Raw genomic sequence first — 17,405 nt, forward strand, 5'->3', positions numbered from 1 at the left:
ATTATTTTATAAAAGAGAGATTTTAGTCCTAGAGAGCTGAATTGAAATTTGATTATGCACAAAAGAGCTGAATCTTGTTCACGTAACAGCCATTAGGAGTCTACTACAAATGATGATCATTTTTATACTTGAGTAGAAACTGAAAATCCGTATTTTACTGATTATACCGCAGTGTCATTATCCTCCGTCCCTAATGTAGAGAGGTGCTATGCGCCAGAAAATCCCTTGTTACATTTTGCTGCCTTTCCTTCTTTTATTTTATGTTAGTGTTTGTTGTTATACAGTTTTCTTGCTGTACATTTTTAAATCTTATAATGCAATATTAAACAATTTGTATGATACCTTGAGACAGTACTTATATGAAGTGTATTTTATAGAATAAATGTTTTGACGTTCATTGGCTTCATGTAAAAAAAATGCTGTCCGGATAGCATGTTATACTTTGTTCTTTGGCATGTTTTGGCAAGAGTATACTTTTAAGGTTCTCCAGTGCCCTCCACAATTTTTGGGACAAAGACACATTTTTCTTTGATTTACCCCCTCTGCTCCATAGTTTAAAATTTGAATAAAGTGCAGATTGCGTACTTTAAAGGTATTTGCTTACATTTCAGTCACACCATGTAGAAATTACAACACTTTTTATACATGGGTCCCCCATTTCACAAAACTATAATCATAAATACAGGAACCCCGCAAGGATGTGTTTTGAGTCCCATGCGGTACATGGTCTTTGCCCCTGACTGTGTCACTTCCCAGCATAACACCAGTATTATTAGTTTGCGTATGATATCACCATCATTGGACTGATTTCTGGAGTTGACAAGTTAGCGTACAGGAGGGAGGTGGTTGGCGTTGTGAAATGGTGTCAGGACAGTAATCTCTTTCTTAACACCAGCAAAATGAAAGAGATGATTATTGACACACAGAGGAAAGGAGGTCATTTAAATTTCTTGGCATTAACATCTCTGAGGATCTCATTTGGACCTACTGTGTCACAGACCTGGCAGGGAAAGCCTGGCAGCATATGTATTTTCTGAAAAGGCTGAAGAAGTTTAGAATGCCAAGCACTATCCTCACCAACTTCTACAGATTTACAGTTGAGAGGTATCCTCACCTACTCTATCACAGTCTGGTTTGGGAAGAGTACATCACAGAGCCATAAGGCTCTACAGCGGGTGGTAAAATCAGTGCAAAATAGCTTTGGAACAGCACTCCCTGAATTAGAGGACATACATAACACCAGAGTTCTCAGAAGGGCCCATAACATTAGGGACACAACCCACCCACAACATGAACTGCTTATACTGCTGCCATCAGTGAAACCCTATAAGAGCGCTGCAGCTAATGCTAATCAATGCTAAAAGATATTTTTTCCCCTTAATATAGAACCCTCCCACTTACCCCCAATGTATTGCAGGCTAGTTTGTGTCTGGAGGATGGAAGGCCATCTTAGGACCGTATACCAGTGATAGCGAACCTTTTAAAGACCGAGTGCCCAAACTGTAACTCAAAACCCACTTATTTATTGCAAAGTGCTAACACAGCAATCTAAATACTGAGGTTTCAGTTTAGAAAAAACAACTCCTACATTAACATCTTTTGTCTTAAAAGAAAATCACAATAACAAAGCTTACAATGATACAAACAACTTTTTATTGAAGGGTAAAAGTTTGCATTCTTTTGAACAATTAATGTGATTTCTGCTGTTGTATGCATGCTGATAATGTGTCTAACCTTGGCTCACACTTTGTAAGTTTGAGAGCAACACATGCAGCACTCAGGTCATCAGTCTGTTTGTGGTGTCAGATTTGATATAATTCAAAGCTGAAAACAGCTGCTCACAAGCATAAGATCATCCAAACAAAGTAAGGAAAGCAGTCCCAAGTGCTTTCATTGACTTTATTTGGCAGAGAATTCCACACTTTAAGGATTTCATTATTTTCAGAACTAACTGTGCTGTCCTTTTGTCATCCCTTCTATCTTCTCAAGTGTTTCATGCAGGTCTTCCCCCTTAACCTCCGCTCCTGTTTTCTCTCTATGTTTTTTTTCCCCTTTCCATCCGCATCATGCTTCTATTATATATTACAAGGACGTGGATCAGGTGTGGTGATTAGCAGCTCCCGGCAACAATTACAGATGGAGATGACTCAACAACAACATTTATTTATATAACACATTTTCATACAAACAGTAGCTCAAAGTGCTTTACATAATAAAGAAAAGAAAAATAAAAGACACAATAAGAAAACAAAATAAATCAACAGTAATTAACATCGAATAAGAGTAAGGCTCAATGGCCAGGGGGGGACAGAAAAAACAAAAAAACTCCAGACGGCTGGAGAAAAAATAAAATCTGTAGGGATTCCAGACCATGAGACCGCCCAGTCCCCTCTGGGCATTCTACCTAACATAAATGAAACAGTCCTCTTTGGATTTAGGGTTCTCACGGAAGGGCTTGATGAAGATGGTCACGTAGACTTCTGCCTTTTAATCCATCCATCATTGTTGGAGCATCATGAAGCTTTTGAGTAGGTGGAGGTGGGCGCAGGCCACCACCACAAAGAAACCGGAAAAAGAAACAGAAAAGAGAGTTTGGGGTCAGTACGGATTTTAGAGCCACCATGAATAGTTATGATGAATTGAACATACAGAGTATCAGGATTAAGTTAAAGTGAAGTTATGAGAAGGCCATGTTAAAGTAATGTGTTTTCGACAGTGTTTTAAAGTGCTCTACTGTATCAGCCTGGCGAATTCCTATTGGCAGGCTATTCCAGATTTTAGGTGCATAACAGCAGAAGGCCGCCTCGCCACTTCTTTTAAGTTTTGTTCTTGCAATTCTAAGGAGACCCTCATTTGAGGATCTGAGGTTACGATTTGGAATATAAGGTGTCAGACATTCCGATATATAAGATGGGGCGAGATTATTTAAGGCTTTATAAACCATAAGCAGAATTTTAAAGTCAATCCTGAATGACCCAGGTAACCAGTGTAGTGACATTAAAACTGGAGAAATGTGTTCGGATTTTCCTCACCTGTGTTCTTAAGCAAGGACCACCCGCATCACGAAACTCCCGGGGACCGCTCTGCCCACACTACCGCGCCCCCTCTAAGCTGCGAGTATGGCGATTATCTATTAAAACGGGCCTTTTCAATTTTGAGCTGTGTACCTGCTATACCACATCCCCTCCAACCTAGCTCCTCTCCAACCCCACCACGGGAATCACCTTCGCCACAGACTCCACAGGCTGCAGTCCACGCCGCATGGGAGCGCTTCCTCCCTTCTCTGTCTGGGGTAAGGCTGCCGGCTCACATTTGGCTGCTGGGCAGAGGGGGCAGGTGATATGAAAAATGTCCTCAGCCGCAGAGGGAGAGGGGAGCAGTCCGGCCCTGTGTCCCTCTGGCTTTCTAGTAACAAACTGTGCTGTGGCGACGGCGCGCATGCCCACAGAAAGAGTTCTGCGTGCCATAGGTTCGCCACCACTGCCATATACCATTTAGCTTACATTGAATCCCATGTTTATTTGCACCTGCACTCTTACTTCTGTTTGTTTTTGCATTTCTTTTTCACCCGAGTATTTTTAGTTTATTGTTGTGTAGTCATGTCTGTTGTGTATTCTTGTCTATTGCTGGAAGACTCACAGGAGTACATATGACAATAAAGGTGAAGCTAAAGTTCATAGCACCATAATATTTAGGACAGACACATAATGGAGGACACTGTATGTGCCTGTCCTCTTGTATGTTTGTATCTGGAGTTCCTAATTTGTTACATTTTTATCCTTACCAGGTGATCTTCCTCCATGGGCTTGGGGACTCGGGGTGAGTGTTTTTAAATGTTTCTTTCTTACTTATGACTGTTTAATAAGAGAATATGTTCAACACTGTTAAGACACTGCTTTCTTCATTGCAAAGAGCCTCTCTTCTGTTTCAGGCACGGCTGGGCAGACGCCATGTCCGCCATCCGGCTCCCGTACGTCAAATACATCTGTCCACATGCGTGAGTTGAGCTCTTTTTGTGTTAAATTGTTTCTCTGTGATCTTTTACCATTTAACAGTATCTGCTCTGAAAATGTATGTTTCGTTTGTTTCTTAGAGGAGATGGATGTTCATAACATTCAGTGATATGAATATTTGTACATTTCTGATCTGCAATTTAGTTGAAACAAACAAGCCATTCTAGGGTAAATCAAATTTGTGGCATTTTGTGGGTTTAGATAGCTCAAGTTAAGAGCTGTTTGAACTAATTAGATTACAAATGATGTTTAGTAAATTACCACATGGTGCTGAGCTATTTATGGTGCTTAATTATGTAGTGTATTTTCATCTTGATCACCACTCAAGGATACTCTGTAAGCATTGAATAACCGTACCATCATTTAGTCTTCAATTATAATGAAAAAAGCACTTGCTGTCAATGTCTAGTCAGTCTACATAAAACAACTCTGGTGTTTAAGACTAACTTGAGAGATGTTACTTGCTTCAAGTTGTATATTTTATGTATTTTCCTCTTTCACTCCTCCAACAGCCACTGTTGTGGACAAAGCTGTAAAACAGCAGTAGAGTCATGCATAGCAGCAGCTTCTGCCTAATCTGCTGCCTCTACAAGCCACATTAGTAGCTTGTGTGAACCCCTGTCATACCGTCTCGCTGCTTGACATTGTACTAGGTAAATGGCATAATCTTAATGGCCATACAAGTAGAGCATTCTGGAAACGTATCTAGAAAAGAATTTTAAGCAACTTCACTGCTGTGTTATTTGCAGATCATAGTAGTTCAACATTTCTCTTAATGCTATATTTTACATGCAAAGTACCACAATTACCTGCTATCTGTCATGGTCTGATGCAGCCACCTATTTTAACATGAGACTTCAACATAAATCCATCGTATGGTACTTTCTAAAAATTTGTGTTTATGAAATTTTAACTATAATTATCAGTAGACCCTCAGCAGTTGACAATAGCTAATCAATCTATACAATTTTTATGTCACCTGAATTGGAATCTACTGTCTGTGAAAGCTAATTATTTCACTCTGAGCCTGTTTGGGCCTGGTTATTTAACTACTGTACATGATGTTGTGAAGTGCTGTTTAAAAAGCACATCTTCTATGTACTTTACTAACCCATCTAATTATATTCTGCTATTGTTGTTTTTCTATATGATGCACTGTTGCATTGATATTTAATAAACAAAAACATGATAAATGACTTTTTGATGAAGTCAAAAAATTCTTTTAAATGCTGCTTCTTTTAAAACTGTTAACCACCTCCACAAACACACCCAAATGCTATGCAGTGTGTACATTTTCTAATCTATTACAACTTAAAATACAACCCGAGTGCTCTTGCTTGCTTAAACTCCCACAACTAAGTCACTGGCAAAGACAGAATCAACAGACATGAAGTTTAAAGTTTTTTTGAGGCTATATCAGAATTTTCCTTCCATGCGTGTAGACTTCTCTAACATTGACTTACCTATCTAATACAACCCCAATTTCAAAAAAGTTGCCACACTGTGTAAAATGTAAAAAAAAAACAGAATATCATAAACCCATATTTTATTTAGGACAGAATATAGATAGCATCAAATGTTTGAAATGAGAAAATGTGCCTTTTTAAGAAAATAAGAAGGTCATTTTGAATTTGATGGCAGAAACATGACTGAAAAAAGTTGGGACTGGGCCATGTTTAGCACTCTGTAGCATCCCCTCTCCTTTTAACAGCAGTCCGTAAACCTCTGGGAACTATGGAAACCAGTTTCTGGACTTTTGTGACACAAATGTTGTCCCATTTTTGTCTGATACAGGATTCTAGCTGCTCAATAGTCTTGGGTGATCTTTGTCGTATTTTACATTTCGTGATGCACCAAATGTTTTCAATTGGTCAAAGGTCAGGACTGCAGGCAGGCTAGTTCAGCACCCAGACTCTTCTACTATGAAGCCATGCTGTTGTAACAGATGCAGTATGTTTTTTAGCATTGTCTTGCTGAAATATGCAAGGTCTTCCCTGAAAAAGACGTTTTCTGGATGGGAGCATATGTTGCTGTAAGACCTGTATGTACCTTTCAGTATTAATGGTGCCTTGCCAGATGTGCAAGCTGCCAATTCCATAGGCACTAATGCACACTCATATCCTCAGAGATGCAGGCGCTTACAACAAGCCGGATGGTCCCTTTCCTCTTTAGTCTGGAAGATGCAGAACTTGTGTTTTTCAAAAGGAATTTCAAATTTTGATCCTTCTGACCACAGAAAAGTTTTTCCACTTTGCCGCAGTCCATTTTAAATTAGCAGGTGGCAGCAATCCTGAATCATTCTCACATGTGGCTTCTTCTTTGCATGACATTGTTTTAACCTGCATTTGTGGATGGCACAGTGAACTATGTTCACAAACAATGATTTCTGGAAGTGTCCCTGAGCACATGCAGTGATTTCCATGACAGAATCAGGCCTGTTTTTAATGCATTGTCACATGTTGGCCCAAAGATCACGGGCATCCAATATTAATTTTTGACCTTGTCCCTCACGCACAGAGATTTCTCCAGATTCTTGGGATCTTCTGATGCTCTTATGTACTGTAGATGATGAGATATTCAAAGTCTTCACAATTTTACATTAAGGAGCATTATTCTTAAGTTGTTACACAATTTGTAGATGCAGTGCTTTTACAGATAGATGAGTCGCTGTCCATCTTTACTTCTGAGAGACTGCCTCTTTAAGATTCTCTTTTTATACCCAGTCATGTTACTTACCTGTTGCCCATTAACCTAATTAGGTGTAAAATGTTCCTCCAGTTGTTTATTTTAGAACCACTTACTTTTCGAGCGTTCTTGTTACCCCATCCCAGCTTTTTTGAGACGTGTTGCCATCAAATTCCTAATATTTTTCATGAAATGGTAAAATGTTGCGGTTTCAGCATTTGATAGTTTATTTTCTATTATGAATAAAATATTGGTTTATGAGATTTTCAAATCATTGCATTCTATTTTTTTTACATTTTACACGGCATTACACTTTTTTTGGAATTGGGGTTATATTATCTGGCTCTCTTTTGCTAATGACAAGCGTAATTTGCAGGTTCTTACACCATTTGGGTCACAAAAATGGTGTCTGATTTGTCTCCACTGGCATCAGATCATTGCGATACCCCTGTGATATCATTGTCACAAAATACAGCCATGTTGTTTTCAACACTAAGTAAAGTAAGAGCTTCACAACCATCCACTGCCCAGAAAAGTATATTGTTTATTAACCACCTACATTTTAACAGCAACATCACAATTGTAAAATGTGACATCTCTGAGGTGAACCACCACCAAGTACAGTAACAAGTAAAGAATATGCAGACTACATACACTGCATAACTTGAACGCAAGTCTCTGGGGCTGTTTAGTAGCAGTCCTAAACACTGTGCAACCAGTTTGTTGGACAGGTGTAAAATTATTTTCTACATACCTGTTCTTTTCATATTAGGACTCTGTGCACTTTTTTAAACAGGGGCATCATACTGCTTGTTACCTTTGAACAAAGTGGACAGAATATATGTAATCCATCTTTGGTGACATTTTCAAATTTAGAACAATCTGGTGGTCTTCCTCAACAGTGGGTGAATATCAAGATACTGTTCAGCTCCATTGCGATCAGTAGAATGCTTCAAGCTTGTTGCATTCTTGGTAATGATCTGCTTTCTTTCTTTCAAGTTACTGTGGCTACCTGTAAGGGAGCAAACATTACTAAACGTTTCATACCTCTTCTGTGGATTTCACTACCATCGCCTTAAATTGGGAAAGCTCTAACCACAAGTGCAGAACCATGATTAGAAAAAGAAAAAAAAAAAGTGACCTACAAGTTGCACTTGCACAAATGCATACACACACACACACACACGAGTAAACCTAGAACACTGTAGAGCCAATAGAGCTAGCCCCTTCAGCCAGAAACGCATTTCCAGGACCTGGCACAAATGCTATTTCACATGCTACAAAATGCACTGTTTTTTGTAGATAAAATATTACATTGAGTATATGACAGAAAATTTGGAAAAAAAAAATTGCTTAAGAAGACAAAGTTGAGGATTTTTGAACACTTTAATAATAAAGTGGCTTCACTTCACTGGTTCCCTGTTCCACTCAGAATTGAGTTCAAGATCGTTCTCCTCACCCATCAGTGCATCTATGGACATGCCCCCCTTTACTTACAGGAACTCCTTACCCCTCATACCTCCTCATGCACTCTCCGCTCTGTACACACTAACACTCTCCAAGTCCCTAGAATCAAGCTTCGCAGTATGGGTGAAAGGGCTTTTTCATCTATGGAGCCGAGACTGCGGATCTCCCTCCCTGACTACCCGAGAGCCCCACAGTCGACGGATGTTTTTAAACGGAATCTAAAAACTCATCTTTTTAGAAAGATATTTTGTTAAAGTATACATAGATTTTCTTGTTTTTATTATTTTTGTTTTTACTCTGTAGCACTTTGATATTTCTAAAATATGAAGTGCAATATAAATAAAATGTATTATTATTATTAAATTACTAAGGCAAATGTATTTCGTATTTTACATACCTAGTGGGGCTCTGGAGAAATGCTACTGCCATATTTGGTATATTTTTAGTTAGCGTTTTTCAAATAATTCTTCTTTTTTAACAGGCCTAGAATTCCTGTCACACTCAACATGAAATTGGTGATGCCTTCTTGGTGAGTGTTGTATTTTGCCCAGGGACTGTTCTATTGGGGAAAGTGTGGCTTTTTCTCAACACCTCTCTATAATGGGTGGAGTGGTGACTCTGAGGCTAGGGATCTGCTGATTGCCGGTTTGAATCCTGTAACCGGTAGAAGTGATTCTACTTCATTGATGTTAATCTGCATCCAGTCCTCCAATTTACAAGAAAAACGTGTGGGTTGGTGGGCGGATTGGTACTTAAGCCACTGTAAAAAAACAAAAAACTTGCACTTTTACAGTTTGGTGCTGAGGTGTCAGACGCTGCACTTGGGTCCCAATCCCGATGGTTTGTTGGGTGTTGCAATGCATGCTCCCAATCTTTCTCTCTCTCTAATAAACAGTCTTCACAAGACAGTTTGATTCAGTCACAAGTACTGGGCTTGGAATGGAAAAGCAATTGTTAGAGCTATTGAACCCAACCAGGGTATTCAGAGGAACTCCAACATGTCCAATCCAGAGAACTCTGTGGTGACTATGCTATCAGGCTCCAAAACCAGGTTGCCCATAAGATAGCAAAGAGATTTGTGCACCTAGTTTATAAAGGAAGGTGTTGTTTCTGCTCTTTGGACTCTTTGGAAGGCCACTTCCAGATACAGAACAGTGCTTGGTTATTTGTCAGACTAGCCAAGAGTTTACTTTTGGTTAAATATTTAAGGTGAATGTCATGTCAGTTCTAAATTCTCTGTGCTAGAAGGACACGGAAGTATACTTTAGATTGGACTAAACTCCTGCTTAAGAGTAATTCCTTATTGTGGCTGCTTGGATAGGCTTTTTTTTCATTGCAGCCCAGTTCTAGAACACTGATACTTCGTCAGCATTGCCCCGCAAGTGGTTTAAGTTCTTAAAACGTACTGATTAGCATACACTGAAACAGCAGCAAATAATGTGAGTTGGTAGTAAGTCTTGGCACAGATTATCAACATTACCTGTATAAATCATAGTAGAAACCAATTTACTGTTTTAATTGTTTTTTTTTTTTACATGCTTAGGTTTGACCTCATGGGACTCAGTCCAGAGTCCCCTGAAGATGAACCAGGAATTAAAAAAGCCTCAGAGAATCGTAAGTGTGACACATTTTTCAGCACCAGAATGATGTTAGTCTGTTTACTACGAAAATATCCTTTTTTAAACTAACTGATTTGCCATTTGTCAGATGGTTTATAGCACTTTTCTGTCATCTCAGAATTGGCATTGATCATCATTTAGCTTTTCTCTTCTAGAATTAAGACGCTTATTATTTTAGGAGAAACATGTACAATATATTCTCTTGTCCATAGTAAAAGCCATCATTGACCATGAGATCAAGAATGGTATACCAGCCAATCGAATAATCATTGGAGGATTTTCACAGGTGAGAGATACATCTTACCATTATTTTAGGTGTTATTTAGAATAGAAGTCTAGTAAAAAGCATCGGTTGCATGAAGTAAAGACTGAAAATGATTAAAAGAAATGTCATATATTCATTAAGTGTAAAGTCTTGCATATCAGATGTATCTGTTATCTGAAATAATAATCGGAGATGGACATAAAGACATTAGACATCAAATTGACTATGCTGAATTGGTTTAGTGCTGTACCCACACCATATGCCTTTATTGTGCAGCAATGAGGTTACATTATTTTGGTGAAGATTGCTTAAAAAGCAGTACATTGTTAATAAAGATATGAGACATGTCACACTTCACAGTGAAAAAAGTGACAGATTTCGTATAAGAGCTGGTGGTTATATTTTGAATTTTTCTTTTTCCTATTATAGGGAGGTGCCCTCTCTTTATATACTGCTCTGACTTCACAGCATAAATTGGCTGGGGTTTTGGCACTGAGCTGCTGGCTTCCTTTGCACAAGACGTTTCCACAGGTGATTCAATATAATCATGTTATATTGTGTAATGGTAGTGTTGTCTTTTTGCATTATACTTAAGTACATTTTACTGTTAAAAAAAAATGCCAGTACATAATCAACCTGAACCAAACCAAAGTAAATACTGGGAAGAAGTGCGTTTGTGAAGTCACTTGGAACTTCTTAATCAACTGAATAGGTACTGTGTAATCCAAATCAGTGCTGAGGTAAAATTACAATGTCGATGCAGTTAAACTTAGTGAGTGTGATATATACAGTGTGGAATATTATATACACAAAAAAAATATTATTGTTATTTATTTATGAATTCTAGCAAAGACTTGTTGACCATAGTTGAAGCTGCCAGATAAGATTGTTCAATAAAGAGGAACTTTTACATACAACAAAGTTTTAAATCATAGTTTGTTTCTGTCTGATTTAACCTTCAGTCACTGTCGGCACCCACAGAAAACAGTTTCTGAAAATGTAGCAACAGCAATATCTAAAAGTGGCATATTAAATCCCCGTTTTCATTTATGTATGAAATACCGCCTGCTTACATTTTTCTTTGTTTATGCATCTCTTGGAATCGAGTGTTAAAGATTCACCAGCAGAGTCTATGAATTTTCCCAAACTGTAGTGTGAACCAAAAGGCCTAACATGCTGAAAACCTAAAAGTAAGGGGAGTTACACAAAAATGCATGGACAAGTACACTGTAATATTTTACTTATCTTCTGACATTATTTTCACCTGAGAAAATAACTTTTAAACAGTCAATCAGCCTTTATTTTTATAGCACCAAAAGGCTCATTAGACTACATAAAGAATTCAATTCATATCAACATTGTATTTAACTTAAGCAATTTTTTTATTCTTATCCTTTACTGTCTAAAGGCTATTTTTGTTGAAAATTCTGAATTTTGCCCTTCATTATGTAAGACTGTGAAATGAGAAAGTTCCTTCTGAAGTCAGATGGACTTAGCAATAGTGGATAAAGTCATAACCATTTCTGAAGTTTAGCACTCATCTCCACTTTACTCAAGTAATGTTTGTAAGATCCACCGTAATGTAATTTGTTTCCTTTATCCAATGTGTAATAAATACAGAAATACCTATCTGACATGTATTAATGTTCAGTCTAGGTTTAGTTACTGCTTTGTGTCCATTGTTACTGGGATAGCCTGTGACCTCCCAAACCCTTAAATTGAAGGAAGTGGATTCAAACAGTGAAGGGAGAAATAGATATTAGTGTAATCTGTTAGAAAATAATCTTATCGGTGAACATCAGGAAAAAATAAACCTTCCCTGTTGGCTTTTTAGAGAACGGCGGTAAATATACAAATATGTAAAAAATAAAATACACGCCAGTATTGCTAAAAAGAAAGAAAACTTGCAACTTGGCTAAAGATTAAAAAACAGTCACAGTGAAGCATTATAAAGACTTCTTTCTGAATTTATGTAGGAGCCCTGATTAACACTTCTGCTGATTCATTCATTGGCTGACAGTCCTCTGTGCTAGTGTGTCAGAAAGATGATATGCAACATTGTTCATGATGATCATCAGTTTTGTTTTTATTCTCTCCTCCACTACTACCTCCTGCTGAACGAGAGTTTGGATGGACAGGAAGTGTAAATACAATTAAAGGATTGGTATTTTTTAAGTTGAAGTTAATTCTGCACTAACATTGTATATCTGCATTTGCAATGTGAAATTGTGTTCTAAAGATAGATAGATAGATAGATAGATACTTTATAAGTGTTTTCTGTAACTTTTTAAAAATATCTTGCATACACTGGTGCTTTATAATGGAGGAAATGGGACACGGAGCACCACTAAATGATAAAAGCCTAGACTAGAAGAGCACTGCTCAAAAGCTACCATAAGGAGAATGTGCAGCAGACCCTCTGAGAATGGTAATTGAATCCTTCACGTTCTAACTGTAAAACAGCAAGCCACAATACTTCAAAGTTATACTATGAGCAATATTTATAAATTCAGGGTAGCATCCTACAGCAAATGCTCATTCTGAATCTTAGTAGAGCAAAACTGTGATCAGAGTGTGACTCGAGGTCTTCGTATTTTATATGACTAGCATTCTGTAGTCTTTCTAGGACGCCCTCTAGTGTATGTTTTCTTTTTTTAAAGAAGAAAACATTTCCCTAGTACAAGTTTTATTACAGGCCAACCAAACATTCCCCAATACCCCTTTACGCGTAATGGTAAGCTCTGACATTTAATATGAAAGTCATAGACAATGATTTATCACTGGAGCACTCTGCACCTCTGCTATCCAGTGGTAATGTGCCTTTCACTGTATGTGGTTCGACGTAGGTGGGATCTTTGAAAGCAGTTCACTCAACTGTGACACGCTGCTTCTTGCCTTGGCAAATACATGTGTTTTACTGATGAAAGAGAGCAGACAATATGGAAACTTTATAATTTACGTGAAAGAAGACACCCTTGTGTATGTAAATGTTACCATTATTGCTTTTTACTGAGTTGTGGTTTTATTGCAATGTACACAAACAACTTTGAAATATGGTAGTGTCTTTCCAACAGGGCATCTTGTGACTAGAAATAATTGAGTTAACCTCTGTTCAATCTAATGTAAGGTTCTAGATCAATCTCCAAGTCAGCATCCCTGAATGATATCATTGGAGACAGCAGTGGACATGAATTGCCAATGCATTTAGGTGTGATGCTCCCTCCTTTTGCGTAAATCCACCTTCATGTTACAGTGACCAATATATGACCAGAAAGAATGTATGCCTGTTAAATAAGCTGCAATAAAGTTTAGTGCTGGGAATCAGTCCTGACCTCCCAATTCGATGAGATTTCGCTTCCTGATTCGATTGATTTGTGAGTCAGTTTAATTTTGCTATACTTTGTTCATAGTTACATTGTTTAAAAAAAAATAGTTTTTACATCTTTAATTGTTAATAGTAGGTAATAGCCCACTCCACAAACAGCCTTCTCCGAATCAGTAACACATTTCTGAAAACAGTGAATAAACCTGAAACACAAACATTCAGTGACGCCTGTTCATTTCTTCACTGGAAGATTTTTATGCAAAAAAAGAAACAAAATAAAGGGGAACTGGTTGGTGTGTTCGGGAGTGAGGCAACTCTTTTGTCCAAAGTAATGATGCCTCCCGCTGTAGAGAAGACCTTTTCAGCAGGGACAAAGGTGTTCAGGAGTACAGAGATAGATAGGACAAAAGGGGATAATGCCCCTCATGTGATTTCCACCAGTTCAGTGGACTTTCTTCGAGTGAAACAGGTTTCTCTTACCTGTATCTGGTGACTTTTACAATAATAATATTTTATTTTTTAACTTACATCAAGCACACACACACAAATTAACCAACCCATATCAGAAGCTAAATTTTCTATTTTGCTATAGTCTGAATACAATGTTCGTATGCATACCTCATCATCAAGTTTTCATGCCCAGCAAATTTGAGGCCCTTTATTAATGAGATCCAATGCATCCAGTCTAATAGATAAGCAAAACAGGCAAGCTCCATTGATGCAACGGCACAAACTAACTTTAACAGCATTATCTGTTATGATGGCAGGGTCTTTCTCTTTATGATCCCAGTCATTTAACCCCTCTTTCAACAGTGCCAGTATATTACTCCCTGTTTGAGTGGAATACAGTGCTCTAGTCTGTAAAACGTCCAACACAGGTTCCTAGGATGAGAAGGCACTTTATTGTGACTAATTAACCTGTTATCCAGGAAGTCCAGCTGTCACATGTTAAGACCAGCCTGGTTTCTTGATTGAAGTTGTGATGCTTTTCTTCACATCTTGAAATGTAACACATGTATTTTCGATGGTACGACATGATGTGGCTACAGTACACTAATTGAGCTTTGGAAGCCGCTAAACATCTTTGTACATCTTTTCAAATAAAAATTGTACTGGGTTCTGTAATTTTTCTAGCACAAAGCAAATTATGCAGATGTTTGCAAGCAAAAGAGTCTTAGACTGAAACAGGTTTGGACCCTCTGTCTTTAACCAAGATTTCAGAATGTGCGGGTGATGCCTCGATAAATTAGCCATAATACTTAACCCCCTGTACTGCACACTTTTCAATTACCTTTGCTTTTTTCCAGTTGCTCTGTATGACTGTAATTTTGTTTTAAACCCAAAATGCTCCAAACTGTCTGCGTTAAGGCTCAAAGGCACAGTTTTCAGACTGCCACCTTCCACCATTGCTGTTAGGTGTGATGGCTTATTTTATTAAATTTACTTAAGCTTAGTTGGTCAGTAAACGCAACAAGTGGGAGGAAAGCTAGCACAACCTACAGGATAAAGACGCCTATAAACAAAACTATGCAAAAATTTGGACAAAGTCATGGGCAATATGCATTAATTGATAAGACTGATCTAGGGATTTTATGAATTGACATTGAATCACCCAAACCAAAACTGGAGTTGATCATAAAACCTTATATTTTTTCTCACCCCTAGTAAAGTATGCTAAAATTTATAAGAATAGTAAGGGATGACAGTGTCTGTCCAATATATACATAAAATGTGAATGAATACAAACTTAAATAACAAACATTTGTAAAACATTAAGGTTTATTAAGTTCATTTAACAAAGAAGGGTAAACTATGTTTAATTTATAAATCCAGCAGACCTACTGTTTAAATATTATATTATGAAAATGTGTATTCCTGAAGTGCAGTTTCACAATATAAATTACATGTGTACAGCTGTGGGATTTGTCATTGAAATGTCTAGAAAGAAAGTGTTTAATGGATGTTATGTTATTTTTATATTTATAATTCTGCTTTTAACTAACCTTCTTCGCAGGCTGCCAGCAACACTGCCAACAAAGACATTGCTATTCTGCAGTGCCATGGTGAGATGGATCCCATGATTCCTGTGCAGATTGGTGCATTGACTTCGGAGAAGCTTAAATGTGTTGTCAATCCACAGCGTGTAATCTTTAAAACATATCCCGGAATGATGCACAACTCTTGCCCACAGGTGAGCCTGGTTTATGACAAAGTGTCATTACCAAAACGTCTCCAGACTGTGGTCAAACCACATAACTTCATCAGTAAGGATTTGGGCTGGAGAAGCTATTATGACTTTTGCATGTTTTGTTTCTTCACATTTCTTAGGAGATGGCTGCAGTCAGAGAGTTTATCGAAAAACAGCTTCCTCGGATCTGACAGAGATGAGAAGTTGTGCTGCAAAATCCAACACCTTTTCACCTTTCACATGTGCTGAGTCCTTCAAGAAAGCCTTGTGCAGTCAGGCTCAGAACTCTTCCCTCTCTCCCCACCTCCCCTCAGTACACTGTTAATAGGGTTATGTTTTTGGGGATTTATTTTGATGTTGCATACTTTTGGGGTTGGGGGTGGGGTTCCTTCTGCAGTTTACAAAGTCCATCTGAGTTTTTATTGGACGTTGCATTTCATTGATCAGCTGTATCGTTTATGCTAAATTCACCTGATAGCTCGCTAAATGGTTAGGTAGACAGTTGTCATCATTCCTGTGTCCCATACTTTCTCCATGCTGTCTCTTTATTATAATTATTGTTATTTTAGCAATCTCAGGGTTCAAGTGGGGTCAGTTTTAACTGCAGCCATTTGGCTGGCTACCGATACCGACGCTGTGAATTGTTCTGTTCACTGGTTCAGGCAGGGCTGCTGTCTTGAATGTCCCCTTTCCTTGCAGACTGACACACCAGCTGCCCTGAGCCTCACTGAAGAAACTTTTTTTTTTTTTTTTTTTTGGTCAACGCTTGACCAGACCTGCCAGATTTCCAATCTCAGCATGCAACTGGAGTAGTTGATGTGGCTCATGGGCCTGTGTAGATCTTGGAGTTCAAAGCAGGTCTGAAGAGTTGCTGTAGGTGAGCTCCATTTTTTGTGGTGCTCTACACAGCTGTCTTGGGGAGTGCCAGTCCCTCCCTTTTTGCTGCTGGTGAGCCAATTGGCTGTGTGATGAGCACATTCCAAGTGGAAATGTTTCTTTTCTGTTACATGAAATGAGTATCTGTATCTCGTTAAATTACAGAAAGCTGAGTTTACTTTGTAATGCATTGTTAATTTAGAATAAGGCGATTTTAATGCCTTTGTCACCATTGTAGCTTTGTAGGGACTTTTCCAAAGGATATGTCCAGAACAGGGCAAATGTGTTGTCCTGGAAAGCTGACATGGTGCAGACGCAGCTATCTACTTGCTGCATGGATAAATGGCGGGTCATCCAGTGAGATGGAGGAGATGCCGCATTCATTTTGGTGCATTTGCGTTTAAGCTCAAATTAAAGTATGTTCAGACCTTGTGCACTACTCCACCTAGACTCACCGGATGTTATCTTAATTTGGTAATTAAGACGACAGATTTTTTTTTTTTTTTGTTAAGTGGGTTTATTGCCCCCCCACCCCACCTCGCTCATACCCAGACTGTGCTGTTTAATCCATGCAGCATATTTCTAATCATGTTTTAATATTTCTTTTGGTTGTGTTGGACCCATTTCCCCAATGACAGGGCATACCGGTGATCTACAGTTTTGTAAAATGCCTTTATGTGAAATAAAATGATTGGAAGCATAAAGTTAACCAGAAAGTGTTTGTATTGGTTTTTGTGTGGGTACTGATTAAAACGGTGTTTTTTTTCTGTTTTCACATAAACCTGTAAAAAAGCCATCATTTATTTGTATGTAGCTGCTTGCTAAAATGAGCAACATCCTGGGGCACATTACAAGACAATGCATTATACAGTTGCTTATGTAGATTTTCTAAGCAGAGCTAAGGCAGATGAGATTAGATACTCAAAACATACAGTCCCCTCCAAAAGTATGGAAACAGCAAGGCCAA

The 17,405-nt window shown here is 38.2% G+C and overlaps 1 protein-coding gene across 3 annotated transcripts in view; it reads left to right on the plus strand.

Annotated features, from left to right (window-relative positions):
• lypla2 (lysophospholipase 2) overlaps positions 1-17,148 on the plus strand; it is a 28,828-nt gene extending 11,680 nt beyond the window's left edge. For all 3 annotated transcript variants that reach the window (XM_039739256.1, XM_039739257.1, XM_039739258.1), the window contains exons 3-10: positions 3,788-3,819; positions 3,932-3,997; positions 8,647-8,694; positions 9,709-9,779; positions 9,997-10,070; positions 10,479-10,580; positions 15,389-15,565; positions 15,703-17,148. In XM_039739256.1, coding sequence (XP_039595190.1) covers positions 3,788-3,819; positions 3,932-3,997; positions 8,647-8,694; positions 9,709-9,779; positions 9,997-10,070; positions 10,479-10,580; positions 15,389-15,565; positions 15,703-15,753 — 621 coding nt within the window. In that variant the 3' untranslated portion in view covers positions 15,754-17,148. The remainder of the gene's footprint in view (positions 1-3,787; positions 3,820-3,931; positions 3,998-8,646; positions 8,695-9,708; positions 9,780-9,996; positions 10,071-10,478; positions 10,581-15,388; positions 15,566-15,702) is intronic.
• The last annotated feature ends 257 nt before the right edge of the window (positions 17,149-17,405 follow it).

The sequence above is a fragment of the Polypterus senegalus genome, chromosome 17 (genome assembly GCF_016835505.1).
Source record: "Polypterus senegalus isolate Bchr_013 chromosome 17, ASM1683550v1, whole genome shotgun sequence".
In the NCBI taxonomy this organism is placed as follows: Eukaryota; Metazoa; Chordata; class Cladistia; order Polypteriformes; family Polypteridae; genus Polypterus; species Polypterus senegalus.